We start from the raw sequence: 13367 nt of genomic DNA, 5'->3' as shown, positions 1-13367 counted from the left end.
CATCTCTCAACTGAATAGTTTCATATCGTATTACATGAGATGGATCTGGATTATACTTCCTCAGCATCGACACATGAAATACGGGGTGAATATTTGAAAGGTCTGGCGATAATGCCAAATGATATGCCACTGCTCCAACCCTTTCTAAGATCTCGAAGGGTCCTATATACCGAGGGCTCAATTTTCGATTGTTGGCAAACCTCATTACCCTTTTTTGTTGGTGAGACCTTAAAAAATACATGATCCCCCACTTGAAATCCAAGTTCCTCCGTCTGTTATCAGCATATGACTTCTGTCCACTTTATGCTGATAACATCCTTTGATGAATCGTGTGTATTTTCTCGGTGGTGTCCTGCACTAACTCAGGTTCCAAGAGTTTCCTTTCTCCCACCTCTAGCCATCCAATGGGTGACCTGCACCTCCATCCATATAATGCTTCAAATGGTGCCATTTGGATGCTAGCTTGAAAATTGTTGTTGTAGGCATACTCCACTAAAGGTAGATATTGATCCCATTTGACCCCAAGGTCTATTACACAGGCCCTCAACATATCTTCCAATGTCTGTATCATCTGTTCAGACTGTCCATCAGTATGGGGATGGAAAGCCGTGCTAAAATCCACTTAGTGCCCAACGTTTCTTGCATATTTTCCTAGAACCTACTGGTGAACTGTGCCCCCTTATCAGATCTATAGAAACAAGAATGCCTTGCAGTCGTATTACCTTGTCTACATAAAGCTGGGCATACTAGGCAGCCCCGTATGTAGTTTTAACTGAAAGAAAATGACCCAGATCAAGTCATAGCCCCCACTAGTTCGAGGCAAGCCCGTTACAAAATCCATTGCAATATGCTCCCACTGCCACTCAGGCACTGGTAACGGCTGTAGTAGTCTTGCGGGCCTTTGGTGTTCTGCCTTAACCTGTTGACAGACTAGGCACTTAGAGACAAACTCAGCTACATCTTTCTTAAGTCCTTCCCACCAGTATACCTCTTTCAAATCGTGGTACATTTTGGTAGCTCCCGGATGTACCATGTAGGCTACCCTATGCGCCTCCTCCAATATTTCTCTCCTCAATCCATCACTATCCGGCACATAAAGTCTAGTTCCATACCTTAATACTCCATCTGTGCTTTTGGTAAACATCTCTCATTTCCTTCCCTGAAGGTCCTCTAAAGCCTTAGTTACGAGCTCATCTTTACTTTATGCTTCTTTAATCTGGTCCATTAAGATAGGCCTCACTTTAAAATGTGCTAGCAATGCATTTCCCTCTGAAACTTCCAAATGTACTCCCATGTCTTCCAAGCTATGCATCTCCCTAATCAAAGATCTCCTATCTGTAGAGATATGTGCCAGGCTCCCCATTGATTTTCGACTCAAGGCATCCACCACTACATTTGCCTTACTAGGATGGTAAAGAATAGTACAATCATAATCCTTTAGCAACTCCATCCACCTACGTTGTCGCAAGTTAAGATCCCTCTGCTGAAATATATACTTTAGGCTTTTGTGGTCTGTATATATCTCGCAAGTTTCACCAGACAAGTAATGTCTCCAAATCTTTAAGGCAAACACGATTGCTGCCATCTCCAAATTGTGTGCGGGGTAATTTTGCTCATGCCTTTTAAGTTGTTTTGATGCATATGCGATCACCTTCCCATGTTGCATTAATACACACCCTAAACTAGCCTGCGATGTATCACAAAATACCGTATAACCCCCTGTGCCTTACGGTAGGCTTAATATTGGAGCTGTGGTGAGACATGCCTTAAGCTTATCAAAACTATCCTCACAAGCATCTGACCACTCAAATTTTGTATCTTTACGTGTCAACTTGGTTAGAGGGGCGGCTATTTTGGAGAAGTTCTTTACAAAACGACGATAATAGCCTGTCAAACCCAAAAAGCTTCTAATCTTCGTAACTGATGTTGGCCTTGGCCACTTTTCCACTGCTTCAATGTTTTTTGAGTCGACTTGTACCCCATCCTTGGAAACCACATGTTCTAAGAATTCGACACTTTCAAGCCAAAACTCACACTTGGAGAACTTGGGATACAATCGATGTTCTCTTAAAGTTTAGAGCACTGTCTTAAGATGCTGCTTGTGCTCCTCTCGGCTCTTTGAGTAGATCAAGATGTCATCAATAAACACCACCACGAACTTGTCCAAATAGGGCTTGAACACTAGGTTCATCAAATCCATAAAGGCCGCAGGGGCATTAGTAAGCCCAAATGACATCACCAAGAACTCATAGTGCCCATATCTTGTTCGAAATGTAGTCTTGGGTAGGTCTTCATTTCGGATCCTCAACTGATGGTACCCAGATCGTAGATCTATCTTAGAGAAATATTGTGCCCCTTATAGCTGATGAAATAAGTAATCTATTCTTGGAAGGGGGTACTTATTCTTCATCGTTACCTTATTAAGTTGTCGGTAGTCAATACATAATCTAAGTGACCCATCTTTTTTCTTTACAAATAGCACCGATGCTCATCATGGTGAGACGCTAGGACAGATGAAGCCTTTATCCAACAAATCTTCTAATTGATCCTTAAGCTTTTTAAGCTCTATGGGTGCCATTCTATATGGGGGTATGGATATAAGTCTAGTATCGGGAATCAAATCTATGCAAAATTCAATCTCTCGCTCGAGAGGCAAACCTGGTAGTTCTATCACAACCTAAATTTTGGGCTATGACCGGCTCATGGGCTCAATGGGCATAGCCCACTAAGCCCAAGCAAGCCTATTTAAGCAATCCCGATCATTAATCCTTACCATCATTTCTAAAACCACATATTGTAATTCTCAACTAAAAATATTTCAGTAACATTTTATAGTGACCCAATACTCACCATTTTATTATGTCAAAATACTGTCACCCATTTGCCAACTCATAGTGGCATCAGTAATCAAATATACATATTTGACTTATAACATGTATCCTAGCAGATTACATTGCATAAACTCGTTCACAGGTAACAGACTCTTGACCGTCAGCAGAGTGACTCTGGGTGAAGATACAGCTATTGAGTTGCCATAGTACCTACTAAAAAGAAGAGCATACATGGACCGCTCAATCTTGGTCCCAACTGACTCTGAATCTGAAAACATGAAGTTTAAAAACATGAGTATAAACTTAGTGAGTGAACATAAGAAGGGAACAAGCAATCAATAGGAAGAATTTGGAAATCATGATGCATTTTTTTCAAAAACAATGCAATTGATTTAGTTTCTTACTAAAACCCCTCATTTCAAACTTTGATTAATAACTTCATAGTGTTGCAAAAACCCAAGATCAATCCATGAAGTTAAATGGGTAAAAAATATGTTAAAATCAAGCAAGGTAGCAAGCATGGCAGCAAGTTTCTCACTGCAGCGAAGTTCATTCTCGCTGCAGTGAGATTCAGGCGGCCAAAATAGAAAGTTTCTCGCTGCAGCAAGAAGTCAAATTGACATGATTTTTAAACCATTAGAAATCTAAGAGACAGGGCTACAACTTTGATGTTTACCACTTTTCCTAGTTCGGAAGGGAAAATGGTTAAAATCTTCATCGAAGTGAAAGCACTACATCAGAACCTGAGAGTTTCTCGCTGTAGCAAGTTGTTGGCTGCCAAAACAGAATGTTTCTCGCTGTAGTGAGAAGTAGGGTACCTAAGTGTAAAAAAGACCTCTTTTGTACTAAAAATCTATTTGGTGTTGCAATAAAAATCAATTTGCAAGAAAATGAGAAATTCTCAACATTCATCATGCCAAATTTCACATGCATTACAGCCATATACCATATTCATGAACTTTTATTTCACAAACATATATATACTTATATACATAAATAAACACCAATACCACCATCATCTCACCCAGCTCATGTGCATCCCCCCACATCGTGCACATAGCTGGAGTCATCGTGTGCATCCCTCCACATCGTGCACAGTCAGTGCCATCATGTACATCCCCCCACATCATGCACACGGGCACTATCATCATCCATTTCCCTCACCACAGTCATCACCGACATGTGTATCCCCTCACATCGTGAACACGCACGGTTATAATTATCACACAATATCAACTATTAATGCACAACATATATATATATATATATATATATATATATCAACATAATGTAGTAGTGCATGAATCCATAACAGCCACATGTCACAACATAGAGACAATTTATCAAGGGCTTGTTCCCAAAGCACACGTTTTTAAGAAAAGTTGGATAAAATCAATCAATGTTTTGTGCAAATAGTTTCACATTTCCAAAATAGTTTTGAAATGCAAGTTCACTCACCGGTCTTGTTGATTCTTTTGCTTGACTTTAACCTCAACTAATACTCCAAATGGACATGTGAGGCCTTGTTGGAACCTACACACACACAACATCACAGCCAACCAAAATTGGCATTAATATAATCCCAAAAGCTCTTTCTTAATCAAGTTCTACTAGTTATTCCTAACTAGCTTCCAATTGCCATTAAGTGGCTAGTTATTCACACTACTCTAGTCACCCTAAGAGTGAATAAACAACCTCAATGATAAACCACTCACAAACCCCATTGTTAGCCATTATCAACAACTAAATAAATTTAACCTTAACTTATACTCACCTTGATGGTCTTTGTAGTTGAATTCTCTTTCAAAATTCTTCAAGCTAACGAGGGAAATCACTTTTCTCTCTCTTTACATGTCCAGCTAGTGAGAAGAAGATGGAACTAAGACTTTTTAAGGGTTTTAAGGTGAGAGAGTGAAAGAGAACAAAAAGTTCCGTGAAGCAGTGTTCAAAAGCATGAAAATTAAAGCTAGAGAGAGAAAGTTATGGAAGCTTTATGGGAGGCTCCCATGGAGATGAAGAAACATGAGATGGGAAGAAAGAAGAAATGGCTGGAAGCTGCTGGAATTTGCTAGAGCTTTAGATATTTATATCTAAAGTTTATCCATTTCTCACTTAAATTACCAAAATGCCCTTAACATGGTGACTTTGTCTTCCTCTCATCCTTTGTGCAACCTTTTACTTTTTTGACACTAGGGCAAGGTCCATAATAGTCTAGAAATAGTCGAGTTTATGAAAACATAAAAATTTAGACCCGAGATGCAAAATGATCATTTTGCCCCTACCGTGAAAATTATCATTATTTTTATCTTCTTCATTTATTTACCATCATAAACATCATTAATTCCTTCCTTAGGCCTATTTAGACCTTAATAGCATCAAGAAAACCCACTCGTAGGAGCTCACCAAGAGAAAGTACGAAATTACCCCTGGTTCACATTATCGAGTCTATTTCTAGTTATGTGTTTATGGAGATCGAGATTTCACAGGTTCACTTTTGAATTACCCTTTTTAACTCAGTAATTAACCTAAATTGGCATCCGTAAACTTCATTAGCCACCGTATCAAAATACAAGGTACTTCAAGTTCCTTGGGAAATACATCCATGAATTCATTCACAACCGACACTTGGCTTATATCTCTAACCTTCGCTTGAGTATCTCTCACAATAACCAAGTAACCTGAACAACCCTATCTTAATAACTTTCTAGTAGCCATGACCAATATCAAATTGGTTGGAGCATTACTCATATCGCCTTGAATACTAAATGATAGTTCACCGAAAAAATCAAATCTGACCAATTTATGATAACAATCCACACTGGCATGGCAGGGTGATAGCCAATCCATTCCCAAGATCACGTCAAAGTCTAAGGTGTCTAACACCACTAGATTCGCCAAAGTGTCTTTGTCTTTGACTCAAACTACACAAGACTCATATTCCCATTCAGCCACAAATGTCTCTTTTAAAAGAGTAGATACCACCAATTGTTCTTTTCTCCTAACACGATCCTTACCCAAACAAAGTGCAAAACATGGTGAAATAAAAGAATGGGTAGCACCAGGATCAAACAATACTCAAGCATCCATATTACAAACAGAAAGAGTACTTGAGACCATTGCATTAGATGTTTGGGCCTCTTAGGGTGTTAAAGCATATACCCTTGCTTGGCCTCTACTAACGGAACTCTAACATCCAAACCCAGAAGGCCTGCTTTGAGAGGAAGTAACAACACCTCTACCTCTTGATCCACTAGCCTCCTGATCAGATAAGGAGGCAACTGAAGGGGCAGACGAAGCTGATTGGGTGGAGCCGCGAGTAGAACCTTGTGATTGATGAGCCATTGGGCAATCCTTCCTAATATGTCCAAGTTGACCACACACATAATAAACTCTCATAGTACGTAAGCATCGTCCACTATGTCGTCTCCCACAAGTATCACAAGGGTGGATAACTTGATTACCCTGTCTAGAATCTTGCTGCCTTCCTTCACTAAAAGTTTGCTGCCCTGATCCAACGCTAACATTAGTGACGTCACTCCCTTTTTGGGGCAATCGTGAGTCTTTTTATGGACCCTAACGGCTAGAAGACAAAATACCACTGCTAAAATCTCTGCGACCTTGATAACCTTCTGTTTTGGCTCTTTTTGCTCTATCCCTCACAGCCCTACTCTCACTGGTCCTAATTTTAATCCGCTGAGCGCAATCCACTACTACAGAGTAGGTATTGAAATCTTGGGATGCCACAGCCCTAAACAATGGCTCCACTAGCCCATCCACAAACCTTTAAATCTTCATCTCCTCTGTAGAAACTAAATAAGGCGTATACCGAGACAACTATGTGAATTTTATGTTGTAATCTGACACCATCATACTTGAGGTCTGCACTAAAGCCTTAAACTCCTTGGCTTTGGCATTACGTACACTGAGTGGTAAAAATTGATCTAAGAAGGCTGTATTGAACTCACTCCAAGTCAACGGTGTTGCATCCTTTGGTCTGCCTCTACATAAGGAGCTATACCATTCTTGCGCCACGTCCTCTAATCGGAAGGAGGCTAGCTCGATTGATCAGACATTGGAACATCCTAATGCTTTACAAATTTTCTCCATCTCATATAAGAAAATCTAGGATTTCTCTGAGGCATCAAACCTTGAAAATGATGGAGGATTAAGCTTGAGAAAATCAGGAAAAGAAATCTCTAAATGACCCATCTCGACCTCAAGATGTTACCGTGTGGCCTGCCCTTGGGAACTAAGAGATTCTTGTACTGTAGGTCTCTTTTCCACTATCCTCTGTATATCATCCATATGGGCTGTCATCATCTCTACAACCCGATTAACTCCCTGTAGGCCTGCCGCCAAGTCCTCAATGGTAATGCCCCCAATTGGTTGTCTTTCCACATCACCCGAAAACTGTCCTTCCTTTCACCTACCCACAGGCGTATCCGCCCTCACTGGCCTAGTGGCCCTGTCATGTCTACCTCGCCTCCTAAGGGTAGATGCCCATGGCCTATCTATCATCTCATTAGGAGCATTGTGCTTCCCTATCTGTCTTGAGGTGGCTCGTGTCTTAGGCAGCATTCTTACTTAGACAAGAGCAAACACCTGTTATTAAACACATTTTATAATGATACTTAAGGGAAAAAGGTAGTTTTTAAGATAGGAAATCTATGCAGTCTCTTGGTTGTAAAATGTGCTGTGGTTCACACTTCACAACCGAAGTTTCCACATAAAGACTCGACACTTCGCTGGACCAACGAAAAAAAATCCTAGGACCTAGACAACTTAGGGCTCTGATACCAACTTTGTCATGACCTGATTTTCGAGCCGTGACAGACGCATGGACCCAATGGGCATAGCCGACCAAGCCCAAGCAAGCCTACTTATGTAATCCTACTCATCATCAACTATTCTTAAAGTCACCTTTCATAGTTGCAATCTATAAGAACCTAATTAATGTGCTATAGCAATCAAAACTGCATTTCACATTAACCCAAATAATGTTAACCATTGCCACTCATGGTGGCTTACCAATCAAAATATACATATATGCTCTAAGGCTTGCATTTTAGTTCTTTACATCATATGTACGTATTTACAAACAAAATATACATATATGCTTTAATGCTCTAAGCCCTGATTTATGTATGGTGGCGTGGGTAGTTCCCACAAGTGGGTAAAGGGGACCTGAAGCCCTGATTTATGTATGGTGGCATGGGTAGTTCCCACGAATAGGTAAAGGGGGACTTGAAGCCCCGATTTATATATGGTGGCGTGGGTAGTTCCCACGAGTAGGTAAAGGGGGACCTAAAGCCCCGATTCATATGGTGGCGTGGGTAGTTCCCACGAGTAGGTGATGATGTTTGAGAGAGTAAGCCTAAGGGCTATATTAAACCTACTCGAGGATGATGCTCACTTGTAGATTTTTATTTCATTATGCATGGCATTAATACTTGAAAATTTTTATTTAATGACAAGTGAAATTACCTATTCATTGGTGATCAATTAATTCACCTTTTTATTTTTGAGAATTTTCATTTTTCACTTGTCATTGAATTTAATGATGTATGGATGTCGGGGTTGAAAGATTTTCTAGTACCCTAAATACAGCTGTTTTCATATATGTTTACTTGTGAATTATTATTTTTAAGAATTACAAGGTATAAAAACAAAATCTCAGTTTTATGGAATGTATTTTCTATGCTTACTCTTGGATTTATAATCATTCCACCTTTATGTTTGTTTGCCTTCCTCACCTGCTCATGGGGTCAATGATGTTCACTGAGTCTGAGACTCACACCCCTTTTATTTCTCCCTTTTATAGATAGAGATCAGTCTAACGTGTAGTCATTGGTGCGTACGGACCACCGCGGGTAGGTAAAGGCATTCTTAACCCTGCTCTGAGTCGCTCCACTGTTGAGGGTTGTGTCAGAACGAAATTGTTAAATGATGAAAAATATTGTTAACTCATAAACGTGAATTGTTATTATTTTGAATGGAGTAGACAATAGTTTAATTATTGATATTCATTTATGCACGTGATTATATGTATTTAATGAATCTAGCAAAAGTCTTAAATAAAGCTTGTTCAGAACAAAGCAAAAATTCCTCGAAAGTCTCGGACGCTGGTAGCGACTAAGGAGGGGTCGTTATAATATTGGTATAAGAGCCTAGGGTTTAGAAAAGTCTTAAGATTTTTTGTGTTGTCAGCAGAGTGTCGGGGTAGTGTAGAGTCTTATCCATGATTCATGACTGCAACATGGATTATGGATAGGAGGCTACACGAACTCCCTAATCTTAGTAAGCCACATTTATTAATAAATTTTATTAGTTATTTGAAGGGTGTTTGTTGCTGTCTAGGTACCGAGATGCCACTTAAGATGCGAGCTGCCTTAAGAGGAATGAGAGGGTTTAATGCCCTAGATGACACTATGGAGGGACCACATGCATCTTTCTCTAGGAGCAGTGGGACAGGTGGACCTAAAGGTCGAATAGCCGGGCCTCAAAGCAGTCAAAGTTCCAGTGAGAGGAGAATCGGTACCAGTTTTAGGGATACGAGAGGTGATTATCTTGAGGTACCCATTGCCACCTTGGAGGAGAGAGCGGCTTGATTGCAAGGGTTAACCCAAGAGTTTGCAGAGTTTAGGATATAGGGAGTGTATCAACCAAATGAAACAATGGGTTCTAGTTTTGAAGATTCAGATTATCAACCTTATGAGAAAATAGATCGGGGAAATGTCATGGTGACTCTAGGTGATTTAATGGAATTGAAACCCTCTTTCTTTTCGGGTGCTAAATCAACAGAGGACCCATAAGTATTTTTAGATGAGATGGACAAAATTTGTATTGCATTGTGTTGTTCTTGTCGCCTGGCAGTTAAGTTGATAGGCTTTAGATTAACAGAGGTAGTGCAGATATGGTTCACTACGCTCAAGCACTATAGATCTCCTGGTTTTGCTCCATTTACTCGGGAAGAATTCACACAGGCTTTCATGGACAGATTTCTACCTGAAAGCGTGAGAGACGCTAAGGCACAGGAGTTTGAAACTTTAAAACAGGCACCTGGGATGACAGTGTCAGATTATGACATCCAGTTTACTCAGTTGTCGAGTTATGCTCCGTATCTGGTTTAGACTGAAAGGGAGAGGATCAAGAGGTTCATTAAGGGATAACATGGGCCAATATATAGAATCCTAGTCTCTTAGAGATTTACATCCTATCTCGAAGTAGTTGATGCCATTAGAAAAATCGAGGTGGGACGTAAAGAAGTTGGCGTGGAAAAAAAAAAGAGTAAAAGAAATCGAGGTGAAGGATCTTCTAGATACAGAGACCCTAGTAAGGGTAAAGATGTTAATATAGCTGGACAACCAGGTCGAAGGGATGGTAACTTACTTAGAGGGTCAGCATTCTTTAGTCCACCGAATCAAAGAAGAAATTTTCAGTTTCATAGTCCACCACGTAGCAGTGATTTTAGTGGGATTAATTACAAACGTGCTATGAGCAGTGGGATGACTAATTCAAATCTTAGACAGAGTGGTCAGTGGGGTTCTTTCTGCACTTTTTGTGGTTAGATTCATATAGGGCCATGTAACTAGACGATGGCGTTCTGTTATGAATGTGGGGGAATCGGTCATGTGAAGAGGGATTATTCTACCTATAGACATAACCAGGAAATGGCTCGTGGCTCAATGCGACCCAAATTTGCTACTGCACCAACTAGAAATGTCAAAAGGGATAAAGGAAAAAGGGTAGCTTTCTCGTCACAAGGTAGATCGGTAAGGCCAACTCAACAAGGTGCTTCTAGAAGGGGACAAGCTAGAGTGTTTGCTCTGACACCACAAGATGCTCATGTCTCAAATGTAGTGGTAACAGGTAATCTTTTCATTTGTGGTTACGAAGCATCGATTTTATTTGACCCAGGATCCACCTATTCTTTTGTGTCTTCAAATTTCATTCCTAAATTAGGCAAGCACTATGAATATATGGATGAACCGTTAGTAGTAACCACCCTGTTGGAAGAATCGTATGTTATGGAGTATGTGTTTCGTTCTTGTGTTGTCCAGATTAAAGATAGGGACACTTAGGTGGACTTAGTGTTAATGACAACATTGGGATTTGACATGATACTGGGAATGGATTGGCTGGCGTCTTGCTACGCTAATGTAGATTGTTATCGCAAGTTGGTGAAATGTAAATTTCCTAGAGAGCCGTCATTTGTTATTTATGGGCACAACAGCCATTTGGTTGATAGTGTGATGGCTTCAATTACTAGAGAAGTATAGAATGAAGAAGGAAATTTAGCAGTTACACCTGTAGTAAATGAATTTGTAGATGTGTTTCCAGAAGAACTGCTTGGATTACCTCCCAAAAGGGAAATCGAATTTTGTATTGATTTGATTCCAGAAACGTAACCAATACTGATGCCTTCATACTGAATGGCACCGACAGAGTTAAAGGAGTTAAGGGAACAACTGCAAGATTTAATTAACAAGGGTTTTATTTGCCTGAGTGTGTCACCTTGGGGAGCGCCAATGCTATTCGTAAAGCAGAAAGATGGTAGTCTCAAGCTATGTATAGATTACCGGCAGCTTAATAAAGTTACGATAAAAAATAAACATCCACTTCCTAGAATTGATGATTTGTTTGATCAGTTGCAAGGGGCTCAATGCCTTTCAAAGATTGATTTAAGGTCTGGATATCATTAATTAAGGATCAGGGAAGAGGATATACCCAAAACAACATTCCGTATGAGGTATGGACATTATGAATTTTTTGGTGATGTCTTTTGGATTGACGAATGCCCCTGCTGCTTTCATGGACTTGATGAATAGGGTGTTTCGAGCATACTTGGATAGATTTATGGTCGTCTTTATTGATGACATTCTAATATACTCGAGAAGTTGGGAAGAGCATGCACAACATTTAAGGATCGTGCTACAAACCCTACTAGAGCATAGATTGTACGTGAAATTTTCTAAGTGTGCATTTTGGTTGAGTAGTGTTGGTTTTCTAGGACATATTGTATCCAAGGATGGAGTACAAGTAGATCCCAGTAAAGTTGAGGCAATTGAGAATTGGGCTAAACCCATGACAGTTACGAAAATCAGGAGTTTTCTAGGATTGGCTGGGTATTATCAACGATTTGAGAAAGATTTCTCTAAGATAGCCTCTCTGCTAACGAGGTTAACTCAAAAGGGAGTAAACTTTGAATGGTCAGAGGCTTGTGAACACAGTTTCCAAACATTAAAAGCTTGTTTGACTTCCGCACCAATATTAAGTCTGCCATATGGGTCCGAAGGTTATATTGTTTATTGTGATGCTTCGAGGGTTGGATTAGGATGTGTATTGATGCAGCATGGTAGAGTCATCGCTTATGCCTCAAGACAACTTAAGAGGCATGAACATAATTACCCTACAAACGATCTGGAGATGGCAGCGATCATGTTTGCTTTAAAGACATGGAGGCATTATTTGTATGGGGAACCATGTGAAATATATACGGATCACAAAAGTTTGAAATATATATTTCAACAGCGAGATTTAAATTTAAGGCAACACAGATGGATGGAATTGTTGAAAGACTATGATTGTACGATACTCTATCATCCCCGGCAAGGTAAATGTCGTAGCTGATGCATTGAGTCGAAAGTCAATGGGCAATATGGCACACATTGCATTGGCGAAAAGATTGATAGTGCAAGAATTACAAGATCTAGATAATATGGGAGTTAAATTTGAGGTCAGTGGGTCAGATGCACTATTGGCACATTTTAGGTTTGACCAATACTAATAGATCGAATTCGAAATGCCCAAGCTAGAGATACATTTGTAATGAGGATTTTAGGAAGTGTGGGTTAGCAAGTTTCTGAGTTTGATTTTGGATCTGATGGATTGTTGAGACACGGATCTCGAATCTATGTGCCAAACTTGGATGGATTAAAGGAAGAAATTCTAGAGGAAGCACACGTTGTTGCTTATGCAGTACATCCGGGAGCTACCAAGATGTATCATGATTTAAGATCCGTATATTAGTGGCAAGGACTGAAGAAGGATGTAGGGGAATATGTTTCGAGATGTTTGGTGTGCCAACAAGTGAAGGTAGAGCATCAAAGACCTTTAGGATTGTTACAACCATTACTAGTACCCGAATGGAAATGGGAACATATAGCCATGGACTTCGTTATAGGCTTGCCCCGAGTCAAAGGAGGATATGATTCCATATGGGTAATTGTAGATCAATTGACTAAGTTAGCACATTTTCTCCAGATCAAGACAAAGTTTGGGCCGACACAATATGCCCAAATTTACATTAATGAAATTGTTAGACTCCATGGCGTACCGGTGACCATTGTGTCTAACAAGGGACCACAATTTACTAGTCAATTTTGGAGGAGGTTGCAAGATGAATTAAGGACTCGCCTGAACTTTAGTATAGCATATCACCCTTAGACAGACGGTCAGTCAGAATGCACGATCCAAACATTGGAAGATATGTTAAGAGCAATTGTGTTAGATTTTGGAGTTTCTTGGAACTTATGC

At 40.0% G+C, this 13367-nt stretch overlaps 1 protein-coding gene across 1 annotated transcript; it reads right to left on the bottom strand.

Annotated features, from left to right (window-relative positions):
• On the bottom strand, window positions 302–1144 carry LOC108661164. Its single transcript, XM_018117061.1, has 2 exons — window positions 788–1144; window positions 302–580 (listed from the first exon to the last, which is right to left on the bottom strand). The coding sequence occupies exons 1-2, from the start codon at window positions 1142–1144 to the stop codon at window positions 302–304; spliced, it is 636 nt and encodes a 211-aa protein (XP_017972550.1).

This window comes from Theobroma cacao, chromosome 3 (assembly GCF_000208745.1).
Source record: "Theobroma cacao cultivar B97-61/B2 chromosome 3, Criollo_cocoa_genome_V2, whole genome shotgun sequence".
NCBI lineage: Eukaryota > Viridiplantae > Streptophyta > Magnoliopsida > Malvales > Malvaceae > Theobroma > Theobroma cacao.
The sequence above is the reverse complement of the archived record's forward strand: the minus strand, read 5'-3'. Positions and strand labels throughout refer to the sequence as shown.